General features: G+C 40.2%; 1 protein-coding gene across 2 annotated transcripts in view; it reads left to right on the top strand.

Annotated features, from left to right (window-relative positions):
* WDFY2 (WD repeat and FYVE domain containing 2) overlaps window positions 1-27,026 on the top strand; it is a 149,895-nt gene that overhangs the window by 44,748 nt on the left and 78,121 nt on the right. For both annotated transcript variants that reach the window (XM_010951440.3, XM_045514071.2), the window contains one exon: window positions 18,624-18,691. In XM_010951440.3, the coding sequence (XP_010949742.1) occupies window positions 18,624-18,691 (68 nt within the window). The remainder of the gene's footprint in view (window positions 1-18,623; window positions 18,692-27,026) is intronic.

Raw genomic sequence — 27,026 nt, 5'->3', positions numbered from 1 at the left:
TAGCGTCTGCTCAGTGCAGTTCCTCACTTCCGACAGGGAAATGAAAGCAGGACCCCTCAGAACGTTTGTGAGGATTAAGTGAAGGAAAGCAAGTCAAGCACAGTGTGTCTTACGTAGCAGATGCTCGGTATGTTGGTGTCAGTTCGAGCTGCAGTAAGAAATTACCTAGGCTGGGTGCTTTTCTCACAGTTCTGGAGGCTGGAAGTCTGAGATCAGGGTGCCAGCTTGGTCGGGTCCTCAGTGAGAGCTTTCTTCCTGGCTTCTAGGTGGCCGTCTTCTCTTCGTGTCCTCATGTAGCAGAGAGTCTGGTGTTTCTTCTTAGAAGTGTACGAATCCCATTCACGAGGGCTCCACCTTCATGACCTAATTACCTCCCACCTCCTAGCACCGTCACACTGGGGGTTAGGGTTTCAATATGAATGGGGGAGGGCACATTTAGTCCTTAGCAGTTATTATTCCTTCTACTACTATTTGTTAACTCTCTCAGCTAATAGAAGCTTTATTCTAATTCTATACCACCACTCTCAATTTCTTTTCTGTGTCTCCGTGTCTGGGGGGTGCTGGAGTGTAACTCTGATCAGACTCTGGAAGCTCCTGCATACATTTTAATCTGGCTTGGCTCTTAACGGAAGGGATGCCCACCAGAAGTTTCATCTTTTTTGCAATGTGCTGGATACCCATCTTGTTTTCCTCTACAAATCAGGAAGCCTGACAATTGTCTCTTGGGTAGTTGGTGATATTTCTTGAAAGATTTTGGCTTTTGCTGGGTTTTGCTCACTCTTAGGTCCATGTATCAGCTTCCACTGCCTTCCATAGCACACATGCACGCTTACACTCACCCACTCTGATTTATAAACATGCTTTAGACTGAAAAATGCCTTATTTTATGATTGTCCTTAGTTACCGAAGGTAATCTGGCCATGGTTACTGATGATTATCAAAACAGACCTGTAGATCTAAGTAGCACTAGAACTTGGGAAGTGACATTCCCAGCAGAGAGAGCAAAGAGGGAAATAACCTTGACCTGTTTAGGCAGGATGGAACACAGCCAGTCCCTTGGCTTTGTGTTCTGTCTCTTTAATCACAGAAAGCAAAATCACTGCCGCAGTTACCCAGGGTCAGTTAATTGAAAGGACTCGTAAGACTTCACATAGTTTACTAAGGCTTTAGTAAAGACCATAGATACAATACAGCAGGAGAAACAAAGGTAAACCTCAAGGAGGTCTGGAACATTCCAGGTCCTTTCTTTGTGCAGAATACTTTTTGTCTTTGGATCATAAGCCTCCAAAATCATATGAAATAACTTGGCCTAGACAAATAAATCAATGGAACAGGATAGACAGTCCGGAAAGAGACCCCCACAAGTATATGGCCAATTGACTTTTGACAAAGGGGCAAAGGCAGTTCGGTGGAGAAAAGATTATCTTTTCAACAATTGGTGCTGGAACAATTGGATATCCACAGATTTAAAAAATGAACTTTGAACCATGCCGCAGACACATACAAAAATGAAAACAGAGTGGATCATAGAGTTCAGTGTAGAACCTAAAGCCATAACGCTTTGAGAAGAAACATAGGCCAAGATCTTTGTGACCAGAATCTGCATTTTATAAACCCCAGGTTATTCTCATGCACATTAAAGTTTAAAAAGGACTGCCTGATAAGGTGCGGGTTAAAGGATGAGGACTAGTCATGCAGGTGAAAGAGGGGGATGAAGGAGAAGCCGATGCTTTAGCAGAGGGTCGGCATGTGCAAGGGCATAAAGGTATTGAGTGAGGGTGTTGGTTTCATCGAATAAGTTCATGCAAGAGTTTGTGCCAGTGCGCAGTGAATTTTTTTTTTTAAAGGACAATATAGTGAGCTTTTTAATCTAAAATTTATTCGAATTTTAGAACTCTAAGATCATGTTCTTCTTAACTTTTTGTAAAATGAAAGTGCTAGCAAAATGTGGATATTGTTTCTGTTTGAAATTCTGCCGCCGCCCCCTCCCCCCTTGGCAACATTTAAAAACTGGTAACCCTGTAATTAACTCACTACCCTTTCAGCTTTTGTTTCGGTTTTTGACCTGACCTATGAAATCCAACCAAAAGTTACTGGCCATTACTGAGTTAGTGAACTAAGAATAGTTTGGTAGAGTGTTGGGCAGCTGGGGTGGGTGGGGCCAGAGAAGCCAACAGCGGTCAGATCCTAGAGAACCTGGTAGACCATCGAGTTGGACTTGACCACCACATTTTTGAAGGTTGTGACATAAATGGATTTGCATTTTAGGAAGATGACTTCAGTGGCTGGGGAAGGGGATTAGAGAAGGGTGAAACAGGAGGCAGGAGACCAGCTAGGAGGCTCTCGCAGGTTTTTAAGGCAATATTATAGATAGCAGAAATACAATGGATTTTAGTTACATTAAGGAGGTAGGATTCACAGGGGTTAGCAGTGTATTAGATGGAAGAGCAATGTGGACAGCAGAGAGAGGAGACTTTAGATACATTAAGGAGGTAGATTTGGCAGGAATTAGCAGCCTATTGGATTGAACAGGTAACTTTACATAATTTAAATTATTCTCTGACTTTAAATTTTGGCAAATTTAGTATAACCAAATAAGTGGAAGTCAGCGCAGCTCTCAAAACTCTTAAATGGATTGATTTAAATGACTATAGAGGAGAGTGATTGAGCATCTGTGCAGTGCAGTCCCTCAAAGACAAAGAGAAACTCATTAAAATGAGATCAGAGAGTTAATCCATCTTCATACTTAAGTACCCATTCATGAAAAGCTACGCTGTGTGAGTCAGAAAATGCTGATTTCATTCATTTTATTATATATGTTGTAACTCCTTGGGAGAATACTGCCTGGTAAAAGCATTGGGTTCTGCTAAGCTTTTCGGACTTTTGTTTTTGCAGGGATTAACTTGCTACCGCGGCATGTTCTGTAGAGCAATAATTTACGTATCATGCTTGCTTTTACGGAATGGCTTTTGGTGTGGAGGGGCTCTGTGTTATGTCAGCCTTAGCTCAAGATTCTTACGAATTTCAGAATCTTTTTGCAATTTAATGAATTCTTTAAAAAATTTCAGAAAATAATTTAGTTTCAGCTCTTACTTTTATCTGAGTTCACCCACAAAAGCATAAATGAGAGTTGACTAATACACAGAAGGTTCTGTTTTTCTGGCTTGCTGTCTGCATTTAATGAGTTTACATGTAAGCTTTTCTGTTGGCTTGGCTTAAATCAAGTGTATTTTCCAAGGGAGGCCGCAATATAGTGAATTATTTCCGGTAATATAGTTGACTTTTCTTCAACCAGCATGAAAAGAAATTTTGTTGTTGTAGGTTTACCTGCACTTTTTTACACTATGGACTTTGATACATCGAAGAAATTCTATGGAAGCTTATGGGGACGGTTCAATATGGAAAGAAAGTTAATGTGATTTTGATTTATGGGATTTATTAACATTCATGATTATACATTATGTATCTCAAAAACCCACAGGAAGAAAGGTTGATTGTAGGAAGAGAGGATATCTGTATACTCTGGTTTTTTAAGATAACATGAGATTTTTCAACCATTCATGCTAAATCATTACTTTACATCAAGCAGAATTGTAGAGGTCAATGGCTACTGTTACATGTTTATTTGACTTGACAGAGTAAAGCTGTTGTATTATTGTCTTTTTGATTTTCCTGTTTTATACCTCCTTTGTATTACTACAAAGCATGTCAGATGCATTTAAAATTTGTGAGAAATACAGTTAGCCTTAGTTACTTTTTATAATAGGCTGGATTGGAAGGGCTTTTATGATTCCATCTAGAAACTCAGTTCTTGTCTCTTTGTTATAAAGGAGAGCAGATGGATGTTTGAAATAATGTAGATTATTTAATATGGAGTCTGAATTCACTTACGCCATTTAGTGTGTTCTAGGAGTGAGGAGAATTTAATCACCTAATGAAATACATTTAAACACTGCAGACAATGGAAATTTTATCCACTCTGCTAACTTCAAAGCAGTCCATATGCTATTATTGTCTCCATTGTCATTGATTTTTGCCAATGTAATTTATATATTGAGAATATTTAATGTGAGAACTTAAACATTTTTTTCTGGCAGGATTATTCTGATACTTTGTACTAATTTCTTTTGGGCGTATATGTTAGGGAATTTGCCTCAACTGTTTACACCTTTTAATGAATAACTTTTTCAAGGTTGTTCATTTTAGAGACCCTGAAGGTGTTATCTGTTCTCTAGAAATGAGGAGTTTTTCATCTGTGCTCTATTTATTAATACCTACAAATGATATTAAACCAATGCAGATTGCCAAGTAGATGACCTAAGTGTTTACTACTACTTGAATTAATCCACTACTGTTTCTCTATTCACAATTTCTCTTATAGTACTCCCAAAGGAGGCTATGCCTTTCTGTTACATACAGTTATATACAGTTGTTATAAGTCAAAACCTCAAAATTTTAAAAAATAATGCGGACAGTTTCAAACATACACAACACACAAAAGTAACAACGTACCCATCACTCGGCTTCCATGATCAGTCTTTTGCCAATCTTGTTTCATCTATCTCCCCACTCCATCCTTTGTTGAATAGGGATACTGGGATTCACTTGAAATAAATTTTGGGTTACTATGTCATTTCACCTATTAATACTATAAAGGATAATCTGTTCCACATTCCATAATGCCATTATCACACAGAGCTAACTAACAATAATTTCTTAATATCGTCTAACATGTTAAGATTTCCCTAATTTGAATATATATTTTTATGGTTGATTTATTCAGAGCAGTATCTAAACAAGTTTCACACACTGTATTTTAAGACAATAAAGTTTTGATGTGACTTTTCCCTCCATCTTCCTCTGTGATTTTCAGCAAATCCTTTAATTCCTCTAGATTCTTAGCACCTTCACACATCCACTGGCAATGAGTATATTTTTGCTTTATTCATCTTTGGATGTTTTGTAAAAGATAAAGAAAATTAGAGTAAAGCAGACAAAATGGACTTCTTATTTTCTGTCCTATTTCATTAGTGGAGGTTATTTCCCCAAACCGTGTTCTTCCTGGCTTGTGCCCATCTTATTCATGGAAGATTTCTAGTCACCTCTGAATTACAAGAGGTGGTACTGAAAAATGTATATGGCGTGGTTCTTGTAAGAACGTGGGCAGGAAAGAAAAATGATTATGATCTGATGGTGCATGACTGGATTCTTATTTTCTCTAACAGGGCCCACATACATTCTTAGAGAGTATTTTCTTTGTCTGACATTCTAGGATTTCAGGAAAATAGGATTGTAGGTGAGTTACAGTCACCATCGTGGTCTGATCAGTTCATCTAGGAAAGGAAATTATAACTTTTGATCTGATCTGGGATAATTTCCTGCTGTTGAGTGTCTTCATCTTAGAATTGGCATCTTTCAAAATTTCTATGAGCGTCTGAGCCATTATCTCTCAGCTGTTGGCTCTTTTCTTATTCTCTCTTAGTCTTTCCAATTAGCATATCTTAGACCTTTTCATTCTAATCTTTTCTACTCAAAAACTTCATGTCTTTTAATATGTTAATTTTCCATATGTTTGTGAGGACTGTATTGTAGATTGTTTTGCATTTATCTTCTAGTTTATAAATGCTCTCTTTGATTGTGTCTAATCTGTTTCATTTGTCCATTGAAATTTTAATTTTAATAATATATTTTTCATTTTCAGAAGTTGTATTTGGTTCTTTTTCCAATCTGCTTACTCTTGGTTCATTTTTAAATCTCTTTTATTCCTGAAACACATTAATTGTAGCTTTTTTGTGTTCTGTTTCTGATAATTTTAGTACCTGAAGCCCTTGTTGGTCCCTGTTTGTTCTTTTATTTTTGCTGGTTCTCACTCTGTGATACTTAGTTTCTTTGTGAGCTTTGTCATTTAAAAAAATTGTGATCTGCTCATTTTCCTTAGAAATTCACCTGGGGAAATTTCTTAAGATCTCCTGAAATTTGAGCTTCTCCATTAGGACTGGGTTTACTTTTGCTTCTTCTGGTTGTCCGAGGACATAATAAATCTAGGACCACTTAAAATTAAATTCTCCACTTGAGGCTGTTTAAGTGACACAAATAGATTAAATTTGTACTGAATCTTTCATGAGGATCAGCTTGTGGAGAACAGCTTGATTTTTAATTTTTATTTTTATTTTTGTCCAGACAAAAGTTTCCTTGCTGTCCTATTTTTGCATGTGGGGATTTATTTCTTATAAACTCTTGCATTAAGGATGTAACCTTCAGAATCCCAGCTTAAATAGGATCTCTTATTAGATTCCTCCTGTTGGTCAGGCCCTAGGCCTTTTCTCCTGTATCTCATGCCCAATGTGGCATTAAAATGGATACTTAAGATCTCCAGGATCCAAAAGAAACTTTTAAGCCTAAAAACTATTAAAACTCCCTTATTAGAGTTTTGGGGATCTGCAGATCCTTCACTTTCAAACAAATTGGCAATGTTTTAAAATAACAAACACAATAAAAAGAAAATCAAATTCTACTAAATTTTACCTAGCATTTTACTATTCAACTCCAGAAAGCCTTTCAGATTGCCTGTTCTGTCACACTGCTGGAAATCAGTAAGATTTTCCAGTTTCTCTCTCTTGAAAAAGTAATCTGACTTTGTGAGGCCTTTCCTTGTTTTTAATATATGGGTCAGTAGCATCTGTCACAAGCTGCTTTCATCAGTATGGCTCTCCAGGCTGGAAATGTTGGAGCCACCTTTGTCTCTTTTTGAAGCCTTCTTTTGATTCCTTCTTAGAAACGTATCTAGGATTTGGTTCCTCCTCCTTACTCCCCTTCCATTCCTGTCTCTCGGATGTTGATCACTATAGCAGGCTCTCACCGGTCTTGTAGCCTTTAATTTTTCTCCTTTCTAATCCAGGTTGCTCACTACTGCCAAAGGAGTCTTTTGAAAACATCCCCTTTCATTGTGTACACTTACCCACTTACATCTGGCTCAGAAACTCTCCTTTGTTCCTTTTTTCATAGGGTATCAAGTCGAATTCCTCCAAACCCTAAGTTCGAGTAGGATTTGAATGCTGGATAGGTACCCTGCTGCCCTATCTTACTGGAATGGGCAAGTGAATCCCTTTTGCGCATGCTCAGCCAAGATGTCCTTTGCAGACCTACTCCAGGGCCAGTCTGTCCAAAGCTATCATCTGATTGCTGGTCTCTGGCAACTCAATGAAGACTGCAGTTTTAGAAAGATAGTCATTCTACTGTGTTTCTTTTTAAAAAGATTTTTAAAAATGTTTTCTTTTTTTTAATTGCGGTAAAATAGACATAACTTAAAATGTAGCATTATAACTTTTTAAGTGTACAATTCAGTGGCATTAAATATATTCACAGTGTTGTGCAACCACCGCCACTATCCATTTCCCACGTGGAAATTCCATACCCGTTAAACAGTAACTCCCCATTCTCTCCTCGGTCAGTTCTACTGGTTTTTTTGAAGGTGTAAAATTCTTGGCCATTTTGCTACATGTGGCTGCCTTGGAAGAGAGTAGTTCATCTATCTGCAGATTCAGAACAGTCGTGGCCAGGGGCGTCCTCTGAATCACTGCTCGTTCAGTTCACTATTTCATTAGGTCTCTGTTGAGCATTCATCATGTGCCTGCCACTGGCACGGGCTGTAGGAATATGGTGGCGAGTGGGATGATGTAGACCATGCCCTCCTGCTGCTAACAGAGCCAAGAGCAGTATTGACATTTATATTGTTCGTCTAGTGCTTCCATCCTCATTCCTCCCAGTGGGTGACACTGATGAACATTCTCATAGTGCTGATTTGCCCAGACTGACAGCTCAAGGCTCGTCCTCAGGTTTCTTTGGCCTGTGAGGGGCTCTGGCTGAGGAGCAGATGGCGCTGCTGATGCTGATGCCCGGAAACCTGTCCGGGAACCTCTCTGATTGTTCATTCTTGGTGTTTCCCTGTGGGTTATTCTTCTCTGTTGCACTTGGAATGTGTTCATTTTTTGGTCTTCTCTTTTATTTTCCTGTTCTTTTTTCTTTCTTAAATGTATTTTTATGACCTTTTCCAAGCATCTTTCTTACGCTCAGTACTGTATGTATTCAGCATAAAAGCATTGTAGGTATTAAAGTCAAAGATAAAATTTTTGAACTTTTCCGGGAAATCACGGTCCATGGGGGAGATGGACTTGCTAAGTAGCATTGACAGCTAAAGACACTGTCCTAACATCGGTGAAATACAGCATGATCCCAGAGCTTAATTTTGCCCAGGAGTCTTGAAAGCTTGTAGCAGATTTTTGCTGATATGGGAGAGCAGATATCCAGGTAACGTTCGTTAGAGGGAAAGAGCCTGCAAACTCTAAAACCCACAACTATGCCAGGGCAGGAAGGCTGTGTTTAAACATTAGCCACTAAGAGTCAAATTACCAAGAAAACAAAATATGCAAAACAAGTCTAGAATGCAAGGAAGCTATTTGCAGACACGGAATAATGCTTATTAATAATAAAACTACTCAGAATGAAGGCCTTGTGAGGGCTCCTTTCTCCCAAGGCTCTTACTCCTGATAAAGATAACAATTCCATTCATTTCGTGTGTGTTTGTCATCTCTCACTTGGCATCTGGGTCCATTTGAGCTTATTTTGAGATTTCATTTTATAGGCTTAAAAAAAAAACAATGACGATATTGCCACGTGATTGAGATTTTTAAAATTCTAAATTGTGAAGGCTTTGATGACCTTTGGTTTGTGAGAAATGACCCAGCTGGTTAAAATGCCATGGGTGGGGGCGGGGGGTGGGGGGGAGCTGGCTGTAATCAGCCCACTACTGCAAATGACCTGAATGACTGTTTTTGTTTTTAAAGCAGGAATACCATTAAAAGCTCAAGGTACTGAAACATAAAACAGCCACACCTCTTCTTTAGCCACTGATTGCTAGGTTGCTACAGCCATGGGAAAAAAATCCAGGTGTCTGTGGTTCAACAAAGTTGATTAGGTCCCATGTAGGGAGGTGGTTAATACTTGGAACTGAGCTACTTGGCAGTGTGGTCTCGAAGCTGGATAGCGCCCAGCTTGAGCCCCTGTATCTGAAACCCCCGGCCGCCTTAATTCACTCCACACAGCAGCCTCTGTCCATCCCTGGAAAAACCCGCAATACAGAGATACACAGTGTTTTGTAGAAGACTGGATTTAGTTTATTTACTACATGTGTTCTGAGTGCGTATAATGAGAATTTCATAGTTTGTTCTTACTACAAATCATCATAGAGAAGTAGCCTTTAAAAATTTTTTTTCAGCTCTGGTTTCCAAGAATTTCTACATTTTCTGCATTTGAGGCATTTTCCCCCCCTTGAAACAAGTCACTGTAAAAACTACAAAAAGACATTGACTGACATGCCATGGCTCAAAGTTTTTCTCTTAGTTTGCAGATTGCTCAGGACTGCTTTCTGTTAGTATTGAGGTTGTAATGTGTGATCTGTTGGAAAAGGATTCCCTGAAAATTCAGGGTCTTCGAAACACAGTGGGTTTGACTGTCTCCCCTCCACACCCCCCAAGTTACTTCAGTGGTGGCAAAAATAACAATTGTCCCCTGGGAAATGAAGCTCATCGCTATGGTAACTAATGAAGGTTGCATCATTCCAGGGCACATTTTTAAAAGCCTGGATTTCGACATGGGTAGACGCCCCGTCTTATTTTACTCAGTATCTTAGCAACCTGTGGTCTCCTGTTTGTCACCACCCCCAATCTTCCCTCTTCCCTCAGAAAAGTGACCTATATAGATAGTTTTTTATTGTGGGCACGTTCACACTGTGAATTTGGTTCAGTTCTTAGGTATGTTTATAATGACCTTATTTTCTGGACCAAAAATTAGGACACATGCTGGGTCTAAGAAGTAAGAGTTTTTCTTCTCCTTCCCTGGCAGCCTGGTCTTCACAGATCTTTTTAGTTCTACACCCCTTAACTTTGGTGTTCTTAGGGGCTTGTTGTTGGCCCTCTTTTCTTCTTCACCTAGGACTTAACTACTGCTTATGTGCTGGTGACTCCCAGATGTTAATTTTCGACTCAGGTCTCGCCCCTGGTCCCAAGCAAGCAGGCAGCTAGTTCACTCCTCGACAGCCCTGAGTCAGTCCCCAAGCCCAGCAAGTTCAAGAACAAGTCAGCATTGCCTTCCACAAAAATCACTTACTGATGAACCGCACCCCTGTCCGGTCAGCGCCCAAGTCCAGATGCTTCTACTTCCTAAATGCTCTAAAGTCTGTCCTCTTCTCTCTTCTAGGGCCTCGTCCTTCTTTGCCTGGTTTCCCGCCCACATCCTCCAAATTGGTTACTTCAGTGTGGCCAGGCTTCTTCCAGGCTTCCCTCAAACAAACAAAAATATTATGCTTTTGTGACTTGCTGCTTATTCTCCAGTGGCTCCCCATATCCTCAAAGTAAAACCCAGACTCTTCAGCAGGGCAGACGAAGCCCTCAGTGGCCTCCTGCTTGCTCCTTTGTCCAGGCTGGTTTCTCATTACTCCTACCTTGCCCTCTCCTCTGCTTGTTCTTGCCTTCTTCCTGCATCCCTCCTGCCCCAACTCCCTGCCAGAAATGTGCTCCCACCCTCTCCCCTTTCCTCTGGCAAATAACCTTCCTCCTCATCCTGTATCTTGGACACCATCCTTCTGGGAAGCTTTCTCCACTGTCACCTAACCCAGCTCTGTCGTCAGAGTTAGCTAGGTGCTCTTGTAACAGCAAGGGCCTATCCTGACTGTAGATCTTACCTGCCTATAATGTATTGCCCTGCAGCCCCTCTCCGCCAGGGGGCAGTGAGCTTCTGACATACTTATTTGTGCATTTCACATACTAGCACCTAGCGGGAATTTAATAAATGTTTGTCAGATGACTTAATGATCAACAAATCAATGATTGAATGTATAAGTGCACTTGTGGGGCAGAATTCCTAACTTTTAGATTTTAATAGTATTGGAAAATCCAGGTTGTTCCAGTCCCTGGAATTCATTGTCCCCACCAGTCTAAGCAGATTTAAAGATTGCTAGAATAGAGAACAAAGGGTATATTCCTGTATAGGGTGTGGGAGGTGAACCTGGTGTGGTGCTTGGCCATATATACATGCAGACACACACACACAGACACACAGTTGAGCAGCTGTGTCTAACTAAACTCTACTGCCGGCGTGTAGGTATCAGCACGGGTCAAAACAGCAAAGTCAAACTGAGACTTGGGGCATTTCATGAAGGGAGCATCCTGACTCCCCTGTTTGATTGAACCCCTCTGTGTGATCGTGTTGGCTACTGCACTGAGGGCTGCGGGCTGCCTGTGAGGTGGACACACCCGTCCTGGTTAAGGTTGTAGCTCAGACAGGCACAGATTTGGTTCTTTGGAGGGACTTGGGGTGGGAAGGGAGGCAGCACAGAAATACCATTCCCTTGCCTATTGCTTTAGAGTGCTGGTGGATGCTGGAGCTGTGAAGTGAAGGATTTATAGTTCCTTCCCATCATCTCACCCAGCACAGTGTTCCGATTTCTCGGTGTGAGCCCAGCTTGGTTGCTGCCATTCTGCATGTGCCTCTGTGCAGGTGTAATCAGAGAGCTTCCTGACGTGGACAGGTGGGAGGTAGGTGCCGAGAGGGAGACATTTTAGACCCATCCTTTTGATATGTCTCAAATAATGAGCACCAGTTTTGGACCTGGTGTGGACTCCGCCCTGGGGCAGATGTCAAGTACGATAAAATGTGTTTTCTTCTGATTGTATTTAGAGCTCAGTCAAGGAGCCAACCAGCTCTGATGATGGGGAAGTTTTGATCAATGCTATAATTGATCCAACACCTGTTTTAACCTTAAAAGACAAACAAACTTCTTTAGGTTTAAAGAGTAATAATTAGGGCTAATATTTAAAGGTAATTTTTACTTGTTGAAATATGGTCAGCTATGTCCAACGTAGAGTAAGACTTTGCCATTTTCTAAATAGCCCAGCTGCTGAACTGACTTAGGTCCACTGGGGATACCCTGTCTTACTAATTTTGAGATGAGCATTGCTTCTTCCAACTCGCTTGTGTCTGTTTCTGCCTAGTGCAGACAATTTGGGGGAGAGGAAGAGCGAGTGGGGGAGTGGGTGGGCGGGGAGGAAATAGGACCTGGCAAGGTGCGGTGCTTGTGGCTGCACTGGGTTGCTGCATCCTGGGGCTTTATGTGTGGGAGGAATGCAGTTTCCCTGCCTTTCACTGGGGTTATGCATTTTTCTCTAACACACTGACCTCTACTGGCTTAACTCTGACTCTTAAATTTTCTTTCAAGGAAAAAAAATTTCACTTACTATTAAAAGCTTTTTGGGTTGCTTTTAAAATATAGTTTGCAGGAAAATGAATACTTACTTATAAACTTTATATAGTGGAATTTACATTTATCTGTAAATTCCTAGCCGGCCAAATGACATTTTTGTCCTCTAGGATGCAGTCTCTTTTTTCTTTTTTAAACTGCTATTATACCTCTGAATACAAGACAATATAAGAATATAAGAGAACAGATGTTTTTATATCATTTTCCTCTAGGTTGTAAAGTTTATCAATTGCCAAATACATATTGGTGTAAGGAAGCCAGTATGTTTAGTGAAGAGAGCACGGAATTTAAAATCACTGCATCTACTCACTAGTTCAGTGCAGATCGCTTAAGTTCTCTGGGCCTTCCATTTTCATCTCTAAAAGATGGTTTCTATTTCATAGGGCTTTGCAAGGATTAAATCTATATGCAAAATGTTTTGGGGGCTGTTATTTCTGTAGAAATGTTTGTTACCATTATTAAAATTAAAACTAGTATTATCCAGCCATCTTATTGACCTATATAGCTATTTTAAAAAATCTTCAGGGGGTGGGTACAGCTCAGTGGTAGAGTGTAAGCTTAGCATGCACGAGGTCCTGGGTTCAATCCCCAGTACCTCCATTAAAAAAAAACAACACACAACAAAACTTAAAAATCTTTAAACAAACCTGTACTAACTGTACTGATGTGTACCTTTTTTCATTGGGATTTTTAGGAACACTGTTACTTTAAAAATACATATGTATATATTTTTATGTTTTTATATTTTTAAAAATAATTCATGCATCTGAAAGACATTTGTTGAGCTAACATTACAATAATAGTGTAACAACCTTTGTGCACACGGCATAGGTGCTACCTATATCTCTAAGCCTCAAGTAAGAAGCTGTTCCACATGTGGTCGATACTCAGATGAGCTCTGTCATCTTAAACTCAGTATATTGAAATGAAACTCAGGGTGTTTTCCTACCTTCCTCTCTGTCCCATATTAAGGAACAGTCCTCACGGTGTAGTGGCTGCGAGGCGCCCCCTCTGAAGGTTCGCCTTGTGGCTCTGCAGCCTGGGCCCCTCCGTGCTTCAGGACCCTCCTCTGTGACAAGATCATACCGTCCCTGTGGGACTGTTGGGAGGCCACATTTGGGATTCTGTTGACAAAACAGTCCCCTGGAAAGCCCTGTAGGCTTCTTGTCCATTTGTGACAGTATCTGTAAAACAGAAGCTCTGCTGAGCATCTGGTCCAGCCTGAAGTCTGTGGTCTTTACTTCCTGGCCTTTGTGCTCTGCCCAGCGCTCTCGGGTCAGTGTAACTGCTGCTGGGGAAGAAGAGGATGAATCGGGGTAGGTAACCAGCAGGCTCTGCCACCTCGGACCAACACTTTATAGGGGGGCAGAGTTTGCCACCCCAAAATATGTCTCTTTGATGTATTAACTTTAAGCTGGTTATTTTCTCAGAAACAGCAGACATGGGAAAGACTCTGAAAATCAGGTAGGAGTTCCCTTTTTGCGAGAAACATTTACATTTGTAAGGGAAATTTCCACTTGTAAGGGTGGCACCCTGTCTGTGTCAGGAAGAAGACGTTGACCAAATCTCTTGAAACCCTAATCCATAGAGAAGGCAGTGACTGAAATCTGCATCACAATCCTAGCTTTTTACTGTGCCTTTCCTGGTAACCTCCCCTAACTGACTTGTCTTTCGCTGGATGGGATTTAAGGTGAGGGCTTCAGCCCTTTTGGAGAGTTACTCAAGTGTTCTTAGACCTCTCCCATGTATGCATGTTATTAAACTTTTGTTTGGTTTCCTTCTGTTAATCTGTCTTGTGTCAATCCTTAGACCTGCCGGAAGAACCTAGAAGGATAGAGGAAATTCTTCCTTGCTACTTTCATTTATCCAACAAATATTGTATTTACATGTGCATGTACTCCTAGGCTCCCGGTAGGCAGCAGTGAGCCAGAATAGAATGTTCTTTATCCTCATGCTTATTTCCAATTGGGGGAATCAAATTGTAACTGGGCAGGAGCCTCTGGGGTCTTCCTGGGACAGACCTCTCCCTCATATCCTCTGTTGTAGCTCCTTTATTAAGTACCCAGATAATAGTATCTGATGCACATTTCCTGAGTTGTTTTACAGATGCTAAAACTCCCTACCAAATGGAAGATGCTAACTACTTGATGACCATGAGCCCACAGCCTCCAGTCCTACTGGAGCCTAAGGACTGATCACGTTAACCCCTGTGACACCACCTGCTGCCTCTCCACCAACCAATACAGAGAATTGTCCAGAGCTGATCGCATACCCTGGGATTCCCCTCCCTCACCCGGCCTTTAAAAGTGCTTTCCTAAAACCCATCGGGGAATTCAGGCTTTTTGAGCACTAGCTGGCCCCAGCGCCTTACTATAAATATTGCACTTTCCTTCACCACAGCCTGGTATCAGTGAATTGTCTTTACTGTGCATGGGCGAGCGGACCCAGATTTGGTTAGGTAACAACATAATAGACACATTAGAAGTAGGCAGTGGTAGAGTGCATGCTTGGCATGTACAAGGCCCTGGGTTCAATCCCCAGTTCCTCCATACTATTAAAAAAAAAAAGAAATGGAGAGTAGGGAAATAAGAGTTAAGAATTTAAAAAATAAAAAAATAAGTAGGCAGATCAAATAACAGATTGTGGCCAGTGCCATGAAGGAAACAAATGAAATAATAGATAATGTCACTCCCTCCAGAGTCAGCACTTCCTGAAACTGCGCCCTTTCCCATGTGGATTAGACCCCTTTCCGACATGGCCTTAAATAGATATAAAACAGCTTGCAGCTCTTATCAGGCACTGTTTTAATGATGTTTACTTGTCTGTCCACATGGAGCTCCTGCACAATGCCTGGCACATGGCAGATGTTCAGCACCTGTTAAAGAAATGGAAAGGAATGGATAAAAATTTATAAGGCACTCAATTTGTAGATTGAGTGTAAAATCCCTTACATTAAGGAGTAAGATGTTCCATATGCTGGCAGAGCAGGAAAGATTTGGGATCTTGATCTTTCACAAGCTATGATTACTGGTAGGTTTTAAAATAATAGTGGTGATAATATAAGACCAATAATTGTTGGCAGTTACCTAGTGCTTGCCATGTGCCAAGCACCGTTTCAGGAACCTTGCATTTAATCTTCACAGCAGCTTCACGCAACAGGCTCTGTCTTGTATTAATTAGGAATTCTGGGCTACCTCAAAGATACCTCAGACTCATAGTTTAAGAGTGAACTTGTGATACTCACGACCCATCTGGTCCTTTCCCAGTGTTCCTCATCTCAGTGACTGACAGCATCACCCATGCAGTTGGACAAACCCAAAACCTGAGGAAAGACATTCCTTTCCTTCATCTTCCCTATCAGTTAACATGTAATTCAGATCCTGGTAATAAAATGTACTTCACAGTGGCTTAGGGTAAAAATAAATTGAATCCTCTCACAAACAAGTCTAGAGTTAGTCTAAAGGGTTGGTGGGTCAACAGTGGTGTTACTGAGCCCACGCTCTTTCTGGTCTTCACCTCTGCTGTCCTCAGCATGTCAGCTTCTGTCCCCAAGCTTGTTGTCTCATGACCAAAGATGATGGCCTCAACTTCAGACAAAGTTTTTGTTGACTCTGTTCATTTTTCTTTATTCTTTCTCTTTCTTCTCCTCAGACTAAGTAATTTCAATTGTCCTATCTTGAAGGTCACTGATTCTTCTGTCTTCTCCAACCTATCGTTGACCCTTTCTAGTGAATGTCCCATTTCAGCTATTGTACTTTTCAGCTCCAGGATTTCTTTCTGATTCCCTTATATAATTTCTGTCTCTTTATTCATATTCCCTACTTGTTCATACATCCTTCTCCTGATTTCCTTAGTTCTTTGTGGTTCCCTTCAGCTCTTTGAGCATATTTATGTAATTTAAAGTCTTGGCTAGTCAATGTTTGGACTTCTTCCTCGTGGTTACTATCACTTTTTTTTTCTCTCTATGAATGGGCCATTTCCTGTTTCTTTGTATACTTTGCAATTTTTTGTTAAAAACTGGATATTTTAAATAATATGATGTGGTAACTGAAAATCACATCCTCATTCCTCTCTAGAGTTGTTACTTGTTGAATGCTGCAGTTGCCTCTCTAGTGGCTTTTTCAAACTATTTCTGCAAAGACTGTCTTTCTTGTTGTATGTGATCATGTGATCATTGAAGTTTCTGTTCTTCTGTCTCTGAGGTCAACCAGTGATTGCTTTTAATGCCTGTAATTAATAAAGGGGTAAAAGGTCTTCCTTCTCCTTAAATTCTTTTGACAGACTTGCCCAGGAAGCCCTTCAGACGGACCTAGGGGCTTGAAACAATGGCCAATCTCTTCTCTAGTCTCTTAGTGAACTGCCAGGCAAATCAACACATTCCCCAGATACTGGAGGACAGGATTCGCTCCCTGGTACCAGCAAGCCACTCTGAACATAGGCTGCTGTCTCCACAGCTGCCTGCTATGAGGTTGGGACATGTGATGGTAGCTGGGAGTAAAATGTGAAATTCTCTGATGTACACCAGCTTCTTCGTCAAGCAGTCCCACAGGTATTGAGAGGGTCTAACTAGTTAGAGTTCTGAAGTCATGATTCTGACAATTGTTCTTAGCTCAGTGATTGATTTGGTACAGGGACTGATTCTTGGAGCTTCCTACTCTGCTATTTTTCATAATGTCACTCCTGTATTCTTGTTGAGATAATATTCTGTATATTAAAATTCAGTGGTGTATATTGTGAAAAGATTTTAAGTGAAGGCTGATATATGTATAGTGTATGTATTGAATTATTTCTTAAGAATTATTTTCCACTGTATCTGGCCATCTCACAAACTAGGATAGCTGACCAAAAAGATGGAGTTTGACAGGTACATGGAGTGGTGTCACTATGTGTGGCTGCATTGTATCTTGTGGCTGTGCAGATACAGTGGCGGTTCTTTACTGCATCTATGGTTAGTCTAATCTTTTTCCTCCTATTCTGATTGGGAGACCCACTGATTAACTTGGGAAGAAATCCAGTACAATTTAAAACTTGGTCTAATGTGATGACTTAAATAGTCTTTTTAGGTAATGTCCAGCTTTCTCTGAGATAAAAGTGCTCAGTGTCTGCTTTTTACCCTGGGATGGTGTTGGGGGGGTGGGGTGGGTGAGGGGTGTGATGTATGTGATTTCCCAGCAGCAGTGGGGAACTGCTCATTTCCCTTGCTTGGATGTCCGCTACTTCCTCCAGTCCTTGGGGCAATGCCCCATTATCTCCTAGTTGAGTTTGCCTTGCCAGCATGTGCTTATGGTGTCACAGCTGGTGGTACTCGGGGTAGGGCTTCCGGCTGCTAAGAACCTCACAGTGTTCCCTAACTGGTTCCTTGCACTTTGACTCCTCCTCTCTGAGCTCTCCTGGGCGCCTGCCACCTCGGCCTGGCCTGCTGGTCTGGAACTTCACCCACAGCCTGGCTGCAGGATCACCGTGTTCCGCAGTGGGTTCCGTGGCCAGCCCTCTAGCTCAGCAGTCTGAGACTCAGAGTTTACCACTGCTTCACCATGTTTGGGAAAACCCTCTCTCAAGTCAGTAGCCTGGCTTGTAAGACTGTGGATTTACTATGTAATCCTTCTGTGTGTGTCAGATGCTGCATACTGCTTCATTTTATCTCGTCACTAGTAAATCCTAAATACCCTCCAGGGAGATGAGTGCTCCCAGCAGACCAGGGCAACGGCCATATAATAGCTTTCAAACGCTATCACACATGTGTATGCAAACATATATGAGGATAAAATTTAATTATCCTCAAATATTTAATTATAAAAAGTCATGTAATTTTAAATGTATACAGCCTTAAATTTAAGGAATATTGGATTTAAAGAGATATAAGTGGTGTGTGTGTGTGTGTGTATATATATATATATATATACTTAAAAACACAAACATATATGTTATAAATGTTTCTATAGAATATATATTATATAATTATAGCAATATAATTGTGTCTCACACACACAGGCACACAGTTGACCCTCGAACAACACAGGGGTTAGGGCGCTGACCCTCCGTGCCGTCTGAAGTCTGCATGTAACTTTACAGTTGGTCCTCTGGATCCGTGGTTCTGCATCTGCAGGTTCAACCACGTGTGGATCATGTGGTGTCGTAATACGTACTTAGTGAAAAAAATACGCATGTAAGTGGACCCGTGTAGTTTATTTAAACCCATGTTGTTCAAGGGTCCACTGTGTACATAATTCAGAGGTTCGGTTTCTGCTGTCAGCATTTTCCCATGACTAAATACACTGTGATTTAACGCACATATTTTCTTTTGTTGCAGGACTGTTCGTGTGTGGTTAAAGAGAGACAGTGGGCAATACTGGCCAAGCATATACCATATGATGCCTTGTAAGTATCTGGATCTCTGTCTTTAAAAATCAGACATGGACCCTCAACTCCCGTTCCTTCCCAGAATGCCTTCTCTGTCTTTTCTTGAGTAGAGATGCCTGAGGGTTGGGATTATTATAATGGAAAGTACCACATTAAATCATTTTAGCTCTCAGTGTGTAAAATAAGAAAATTGTTCTGAAATTGACTGTATATTCACAGTTTCTGAATAAGATTAATGAAAGGACTACAGCACATAGGCTCTCTGATTATAGCAGGCTCCCTGTCTTTTCCAATTTTTTGTTTAACTTTTTTGTAAAGTACTTCCTTAGACAATTCAAAATTTTGTCCAGTGATTACATTTGTGAAGTAAATTTGTTCTTGCATTATTGTAACATTATTTATTCAAGTTCAAGACATTCAGCATTGAACATTCAGTTCTCAAAAGGATTTGCTTAGAATTGAAACGTCCTAATTAGAAGTCAGTCTCATTTCCCCAAAATCTTATGTGAGGAATATGTCCTTGCACTGATAAATAGCAAATCTTTCAAATATACTTTTTTTTAAAAAGATGACTGATTCTTAGATTCTTGCACTGGCAGAAGTTCCCCTGCAGGGAGAGAAGAGCTGGCTCCCTAAAAAGAACTAGGAAATTTCTGGTCTAGTGTTTTATCATTAAAATTAATGAAGTTTCGGTATCCTATTCCATATTTATTTTAGTGAGTGTAAAATAATTATTTAAATTCATTGTCAGTTATATTATTAAACATTTTCCTTCCTCCCCTTCCTTTAAATCTTAATTAAAATTGACACCCTAGAAATCTCCCCTAGATGAGTTGTTTGAGCTCGTGTGCCCTCTGGCTTCCCGCAGGGTGCACCTCTTCCCTGGGTGCACTGTCCTAGTTTGAGTAGCACATGCTGTAATGTACAGCCAACACAAATTCATGCTACATTATAGATGTGATGAAGTTTATGCCTCTGGCAAAAGAATACTGTAACAATTTAACAATTTTGCCTGTTTATGAACAAATAAATTATTAAAGGTGTGATGGATTTCTGAGGCTCTACATATCTTTACAATTGTAGTTAATAAGTGATAACCACGAAGCTGAACCAAGTATTCCACTGTACACTAGTGAAGAGGAAGGTTCTTATAATTCTGAGTACTCATATTCTCCCCTTCTGTTGTGCCTCCATCAGACCCCATGATATAGCAAAGACCGTCTGTGCACTTTATTCATTTTCTTAAGCAGAGGTGCTGAGAATTGAACCCAGGACCTTGTGCATGCCAGGCATGCCCTCTAACCACTGAGCTATACCCTCCCCTTTATGGTCTTCCTTTTTCATCAAACTGGGCCTAATATATGAGTGGACGAGATGAGGAAGTTCTGTAGTCCAGCAAGTTGAAGTTGACCCCAGAGGCCTGTCACTCCTTTATTAACTGTGAAGACAGAGGAAAGGTGGACCTGAGCAGAACACTGAGGGCTTGGGGATGGTGGTCAAGGAACCATCTAGACATTGATAAGAACCCATGAAGACATGGGTTACCCACCCCTTCCCCATACACACATCGGTAAACACTTTGTGCCATTCTCCATTGTTCTCTTTGTTTGAATGTCGCTGAGAATACAGAGGAGCCTCTCACTCGTTACCTTTTCATCCTTTATTAGACTCTGTAGGAGGATGCCCAAAGGCTGCCGTGGCTCCTGTACCTGGCACAGGTTCTCAATAAATAAGTACTTGTTGAAGACTTGAATCCGATAATAAAGATGAGTTTCCCTGAGAATATTATCAGACATTTTCCTAAACGACTATGCATGATCTTTGAGAAGAAGGACTCTCTAATTATTTATGTATCTTGCCTATGGCGTTCTACTAAAGGGAGTAAAGAAGGGATTTCTTTGCTATTAAAATGTGGTCTGTGGACTAGGAGCATTGGGGGCACCTGAGAACTTACTAGAAATGCAAATATTGGCCTCCACCCCAGATCTCACGAATCAGAACCTGCATTTTAATAAGATCCCTATGTGATTTGAGTGCCCTTTAAAGTTTGAGAAGATTGCCTTTTAACATATATGCAACATGCTGATCTATTTACATACTGTATGTGAACACATGTAAAGCCTCGTGTGTATATGGTGTTGACTTGTAAACACACAGATATAAGTACACATTCTAGTCGGTCAAATATTTACTGCGTATCTACTGTATACAGGCCATGGAGCTAGGTGTGAGAAATTGCAGACGAACATGGCACAGATGGTCACGATGATTTCTGTAATTTTTCATTGTTGGATGTTTCCATCTGCCTTGGGGAATTAAAAGAACAAAAGGCTATGTTCTTCACAGTTGGTCAGAAATTGGCTTTTATGTTCCTAGGGATCATCTACATTCAACATAGGAACTGATATCTGAGTAAGAATTTAAATAAACTTGAGAGATGCAGCATCCTATTGCGTAAGGAAACATGCTACAGTTTTGGTCAGCTGGAATTCATTTGCTGAATTTACAAAGGGTTGATTTGCAATCCTTTCTATTGAAAGGTGTTTTGTTAAGAGGCTACCCAGTATTATCCTTAACGGTAATGTGGTATTAGTTACAAAATAAGTGGAAGGGCACAGTATATCCAGAGGTCATTATATGGATACCACAAGGCAGATATGACCATGTTGTGTGTTTATAGTGGTACAGGGTAAGTAATATTCCAAATCCAGAAGAAAACATAAACATCTTGTACATACAATATATGGCTTGTTTATTTCATCCATTAAAATACCTTTAAAAAAAAAAGGACAAACTCATAGAAACAGAGAGTAGAAAAGTGGTTGTCAGGAGCAGAGAGATGGAAGAAATACGGGAGAGATTGGTCAAAGGGTACAGACCATTCAGTTATGGGGTGAATGGAGTGTGGGGATCTAGTGTATAACATGGTGACTATAGTTGATGACACTATTCTATAATTGAATTTTGCTGAGAGAGTACAACTTAAATGTTCTCACCCCACCCCCCAAAATTAAATATGTGAGGTAATGAACGTGTTAACTTGGTGGCTGGAATCCTTTCACAATGTATACCAATTCATCACGTTGTACACTTTATTTCATTATTTTTTTATTGTCAGTTACAATGACACATTGTAACATCGTATACTTTAAATATCTTACAATTTTATTCGAAAATTATACCTTAGTAAAGTTGGGGAAAAAAGGTCACAGAACCTAAAATAAGCAAACGCGGAAAAGAAATTACCTCTGAGTGTAGTGTTTGTCATGTTCTGGGTAGCAGAGTAGCGTTTCATGCATTGAGGAGAATCTGAAGTTTTATGCAGGGAAGGGAGCAAGAAGGCATGGGATGAGGAAGGATGAAGAGTGAAGGCGGAATTTGATGGCAGGGAGTGAGCCTGAAAGGCTGAGTGTGATAAGGCTGTGTGAACTTGGGAGCGTGGCAGATGAGAGGAAGTTGAGGAGCAGACACATCATGATCAAAAGCCCAGCCGCTGCTTTGTCCTCCTACCCTGTCTTTTCTGAGGAGTTCTCACATCCCCTTCAGGAGGGATCCTGGAGAAACCAGACTTAACTGGGCTGTTGGACCCCAATCCAGTCTGATTTTCTCAGGAATTTATAGTTTGGAGTAGAAAATGCTAATCTCATCCTAGGCTGGGCCTTTGAGCTGGGAACACAGAAGTCCAACAGCTGTGAGGCATTTGTGTGCATAAAGAAACAGGGAGAACCAATACACTTAAAAGGAAGCGTGAATCAGGGAGGAAGGACCACTTGGCTCCAGAGGGAGAGAAGCAGATGATGAGCATGTGATGCTTTCAGGTTTTCTTCCTCATCCTCCTAACCCCCAAGCCCGGCTCTGCTTCTGCCTTTGAGGTCAAGAGATGCTCCCTCTCTTAGTGGAGGTGCCGTTTGTGCTCAAGTTCACGCCAGTGGGTTTCAGCCGCTTGTCACTGCAAGTGTCTAACTCAGCCTTGCCCTGAATGCACACCTCCCAGTTCCTGCCTTTTCACTTGCTCCTGGATCTCTGTGATCTTTAAAGAGAGAGGACTGAGCCACGGGTGTCCCTCTTGGTGCCTCTGAAGTGTTGAGCTGAAAATAGTATGGGGAAAAGTGAAGGCAGGTAAAGAAGAAAACGGAAAGAAACATTCATCCTACTTTCTTTCATTTCTTTGGACAGTGCACTCAACAAATGTTAAATGTTTCTTCCATATCAAACACTGTGCAGGGTACTAAGGATCTAGGGGTGAAATATGGCAGATGAATCCCATCTTCATGGTGTGTACAGTTTGGTGGGGAAGGTGGACCTAAAATGAGTACCACCCATGATGTGTGTTATAACACGTGAAGGGGGGGGGTAATGAGCACATGGTGACAAAGGGTCACCAAGGAAGATCCATTTTTAAACCCTGCTGTCTATAGAGAGTTTGGAGTGACTAATGACTTGTTTTGTAGTTTCCTATAAGCTGGTTTTTATGGATGAATGAGAAATAGGAGCATTTCCTTATCAAATATTCTTTCAAAAATAGTATCTTGACATATCTTGTGTAGTAGCTAGAAAGTAGCCTACGACAAGATCAAGTTACAACCTGCCCAACTGGGACCTGCCTGACCTTGGAAACCAGAGAGGGGCCTTCCTGAGGATACAGAGCTAAGGTTTCAACTGTAGCCATAACTGTGATTATTTGTTCCAGAATAGATCTGCATCACAGTATAGAGAAAAACACACAACATACCTGAAAAGCACAGGCATTCCTATTTTCATGGTTGAGTTATTTTAAATTTACTTGACCAACAAGGTTTGCTATTCATGCGGCTCAACAAAGGAGAGGAGGAGAGAGCGTGCAGGCAGGGACTGGGGTAGCATGTGTTTGAGATTTTTCTGACTCTGCAGTATTGGGTGTCATGTCTGGGCCTTTACTGCCTAGTTTTCATCTCGGGTATGAGGAGTAGGTAAAGCAACTTGGCTGCCAAAGATGTAGTGAAGAGGAGGTTAAGAGGGCCAGAGGCTCAGCCCTGAGTGGGGTTGTGTTGGGCAATTGGAGTCTGTCTCGTTGCCAGGGCAGGCAGGTGGAATTTACTTTGGTTCCTAAGTGTTTATGAATTTGTCCCCAAAGAAAAAACAGAAGATGGTTTTTCAAAGGTAATTACAAATAAAAGGCACACTTAATAAATAAAATGACCGATTTTGTCATTTTCCAGCTCTCTGCCTTAGCCTGGTGGGATGATATGTGCCCAGTCTGAGGCCATGGTTGGGCGCCTTCAGTTTTTACACCAGTGTGACCACTTTACCATTTGTTCAGCTAACTTTTAAAGTATAGGAACTCTACTAAGTGAAGTAGGTCAGACGGAGAAAGACAAATATGATATGATTTCAGTCACGTGCAATATGAAAAACCAACAAACAAATAAGTGAACAAACCAAAAAAAAAAATAAATAAACTCATAGATACAGCTAACAGAGTAGTGGTTACCAGAGGGGAAGTAGGTTGTGAAATGGGTGAAGGGGATCCACTGTGATGGTGATGGGTGGAAACTAAATTTTGGGCAGTGAGCATGCTGCAGGGTGTGCGAAAGTCGAAATATAATGTTGAAACCTGAAACACATATAATGTTATAAACCAATGTTACCTCAACAAAAAATAAATCTAAAAAAATTTTTAAGTGTTTAAAATTTAAATAAAAAAGTAAAGTAAAAAAGTAAAGCATGGGAACTCTAGTCCTCAGGAAAATGTAATTTTGAACTGTCTGCTTTCCAGTTTTTATCAACAGCCTGGTTGAGAGAAAGGTTATTTATTGTTTATGATGGGCAGCATGAATCCTATGCAGTCTGATTATTCATCTGTATTCTGAGGTTTCCCGCTTTGTTTGCCCTCTGCAGAAATGCCTTCATTCACTGCGCCCTCAGCTCGTACTGCTGTGTGTAGACGTGAATTGCTTTATCTGCTTGTGAAGTAGCTATCCAGCATAATGCTCAGCACCCCTTTGAGAAACACTACGGGAGAATACTTTTCAGATAGGAGAGCCAGAAACCCTTGGCTCTCTCTAAGACAGGACTTCCCATCCTGTATGCTACAACAATCTGGAATGATCCAAATGGATTACAGGCCCCGAGAACTGATCTGCTTAGCTAGGCAGGGTAGAACCACTCATCTGGGCCCTGGATCTCTTCCGTTTACTCCAGGGACTGTCAAAATCTAAATTTCTGTATGTACCATGAGGCAAAAAAAGCTGGGAGGAAAATTCTACAGACGCAACATAGTCCTTAAGGATAACGTGAAACATGGGACCTGCTCTATTTCCCAACAGATCTTTATTCTAATTTTCTTTCTGTTCTTACATGTATGCTCCTTAGGACTTTTGCTTATTTCTTTTGTTTGGTTTTATTGTATCTGCTTTTAAATCCATTTCCAATTTTTTTGTGAAATGAGTTAAGGACTGCATTAAATAAATTCTCTTGGTTAAGACAGAGAGATGAAGTTTGAACTTAGTCTTACTATTTACATTAAATTCACCAAAAACTATGCATTGTTTAAGATCAGAGTATTCAGAATCGCTTGTAGGGTAGCACCTAGCCGCCCGGGTGCGGAACTGGAATTTGATTTTCATTTTTGCTATCAATTTGCTGACCCACTTGGGGCAAGTCCTTGCATTTTCTCTGAACCTAACAGATAAACTTTCCATTTTCTTTGTTCTCAGATTTGCAGAAATATTTTGGTTATGAGATATGTCAACTAACTATTCTTAAAGGATTTTCAGGTTCTTGGTGTTTAGCAACGTATACTGTCATTGCTGATCTTAGCCCAGAGGGGCTGGGAAAGTGGCTAATTTCTGAGATTGCGGCTAGACTGGTTTCCTTTTCCCACGTATTGAAACTGTAGTCTTTCAGCAACAGATAACTTGAAATTGAGGCTTTAGAAAATTAAAATGATTAATACGTTTGTATTTATATGTTTATATCTGAGATGGAAATGAGTTATTTTGTATGTAAATTGCAGATGTTAATTTTCCCATTGGTGCCGCCCAAGAACTCTCAGTGATTTAGGACAGTGGAGGTGGTTCGTGTGCTGTCCCACCTCTTTCTGCTGGGCTTATGGGAGTTTGGGGGGTAATTCATGTGGAAAGATCCATGATAGAAAGATATTTAAAATAATGAATTTGGCATTTCTGTTTTTAATAATATAGTGATTGTTTTGGTGACTTTTAGACAATATCTTTAACTCAGTTGAGGGAGATTCTTGGCAGTGAGAGAATATGTGTATAATTGGGAAATACTCATCCTGTTGTTTGACTTACATCTAATTTCAAATAACTTCTTGGTTCCTAGCTGTGAAGTGTATTGCTCCTTTGCTGGTTTCTTTTTGGTATGAGTTATATAATAAAACCACATGTTCAAAATAATTTATTGTTTTTACTATTTACATTTTCAATAACAGTAATGTAATCTGGTCTTTTATTTCTGTTTACTAAGAAGAAAAGATGCCCAAGGAACTTTGATTTTTAACAGAAATGAAGGGAAAACCTAGATTAACCAAATTAAAGATAACATATTAATAAATCTGAATAATTATAGCATTTATTTAGCATACTCTTATTTGATTTTCATCTGTCAGAGTAATTTAAAACTTACGGTAGTTAGATCACTTTCCTGTAATTTAAAACTTACCTGGGAGAAAAGAGACTAATGCTAATTCACTGTAGTTTTGCTGATGTTACCCAGACTGAATAAAAAGAAAATAAATGGTTAATTTTAGTTTAGTGTATAAAATATTTGATTTAAGTGAAAGGTGCTTTTTTATGCTAGGAAATTGAAGTCCTAAATATAAGTATTTTTAATAAAGTAAAACATGGGCTGAGTATTGTAGACCTAATAAATATTATCTTATGACAAACAGTGGAACAAGATTGTGTCCATGAATTTAATCTTCACTTAGCGGTGGCAGGGTGCTCTTTGAAAGCCTTTCTAATCAAGGCCCTCTTATCATAGGATCCTGAACACGTAATGTCATCAAGATGCCTTGAACATTTAAAGTTTTATTCATAGAAGTACCATTGCTTATTTAAAGTTCCCACCAGCACATCCCATGAAGATTAGTGTCTCCTGCCAAATAATGCCTTTAGCATTGTAAAGCTGTCATTGTGATTGAAATCCACAGCTCAACCTTCAAGGAAACTTGTGTTTATTTGAGCAAAGTTCAGCCTATCAGCAAAGGACAGGAAATAAATTTGTCATAAAATGAAAGAATTATAGGTATAAATGATAGATATTGGGAAACTTTCTGCCAAATAGAAGTATTTTGAAAATGCCTCCTCTCAACTCAGATTTTTTTTTAGAAAGCAAGAGCAATATTTTTTCT

This window comes from Camelus bactrianus, chromosome 14 (genome assembly GCF_048773025.1).
Source record: "Camelus bactrianus isolate YW-2024 breed Bactrian camel chromosome 14, ASM4877302v1, whole genome shotgun sequence".
NCBI lineage: Eukaryota > Metazoa > Chordata > Mammalia > Artiodactyla > Camelidae > Camelus > Camelus bactrianus.
The sequence above is the reverse complement of the archived record's forward strand: the minus strand, read 5'-3'. Positions and strand labels throughout refer to the sequence as shown.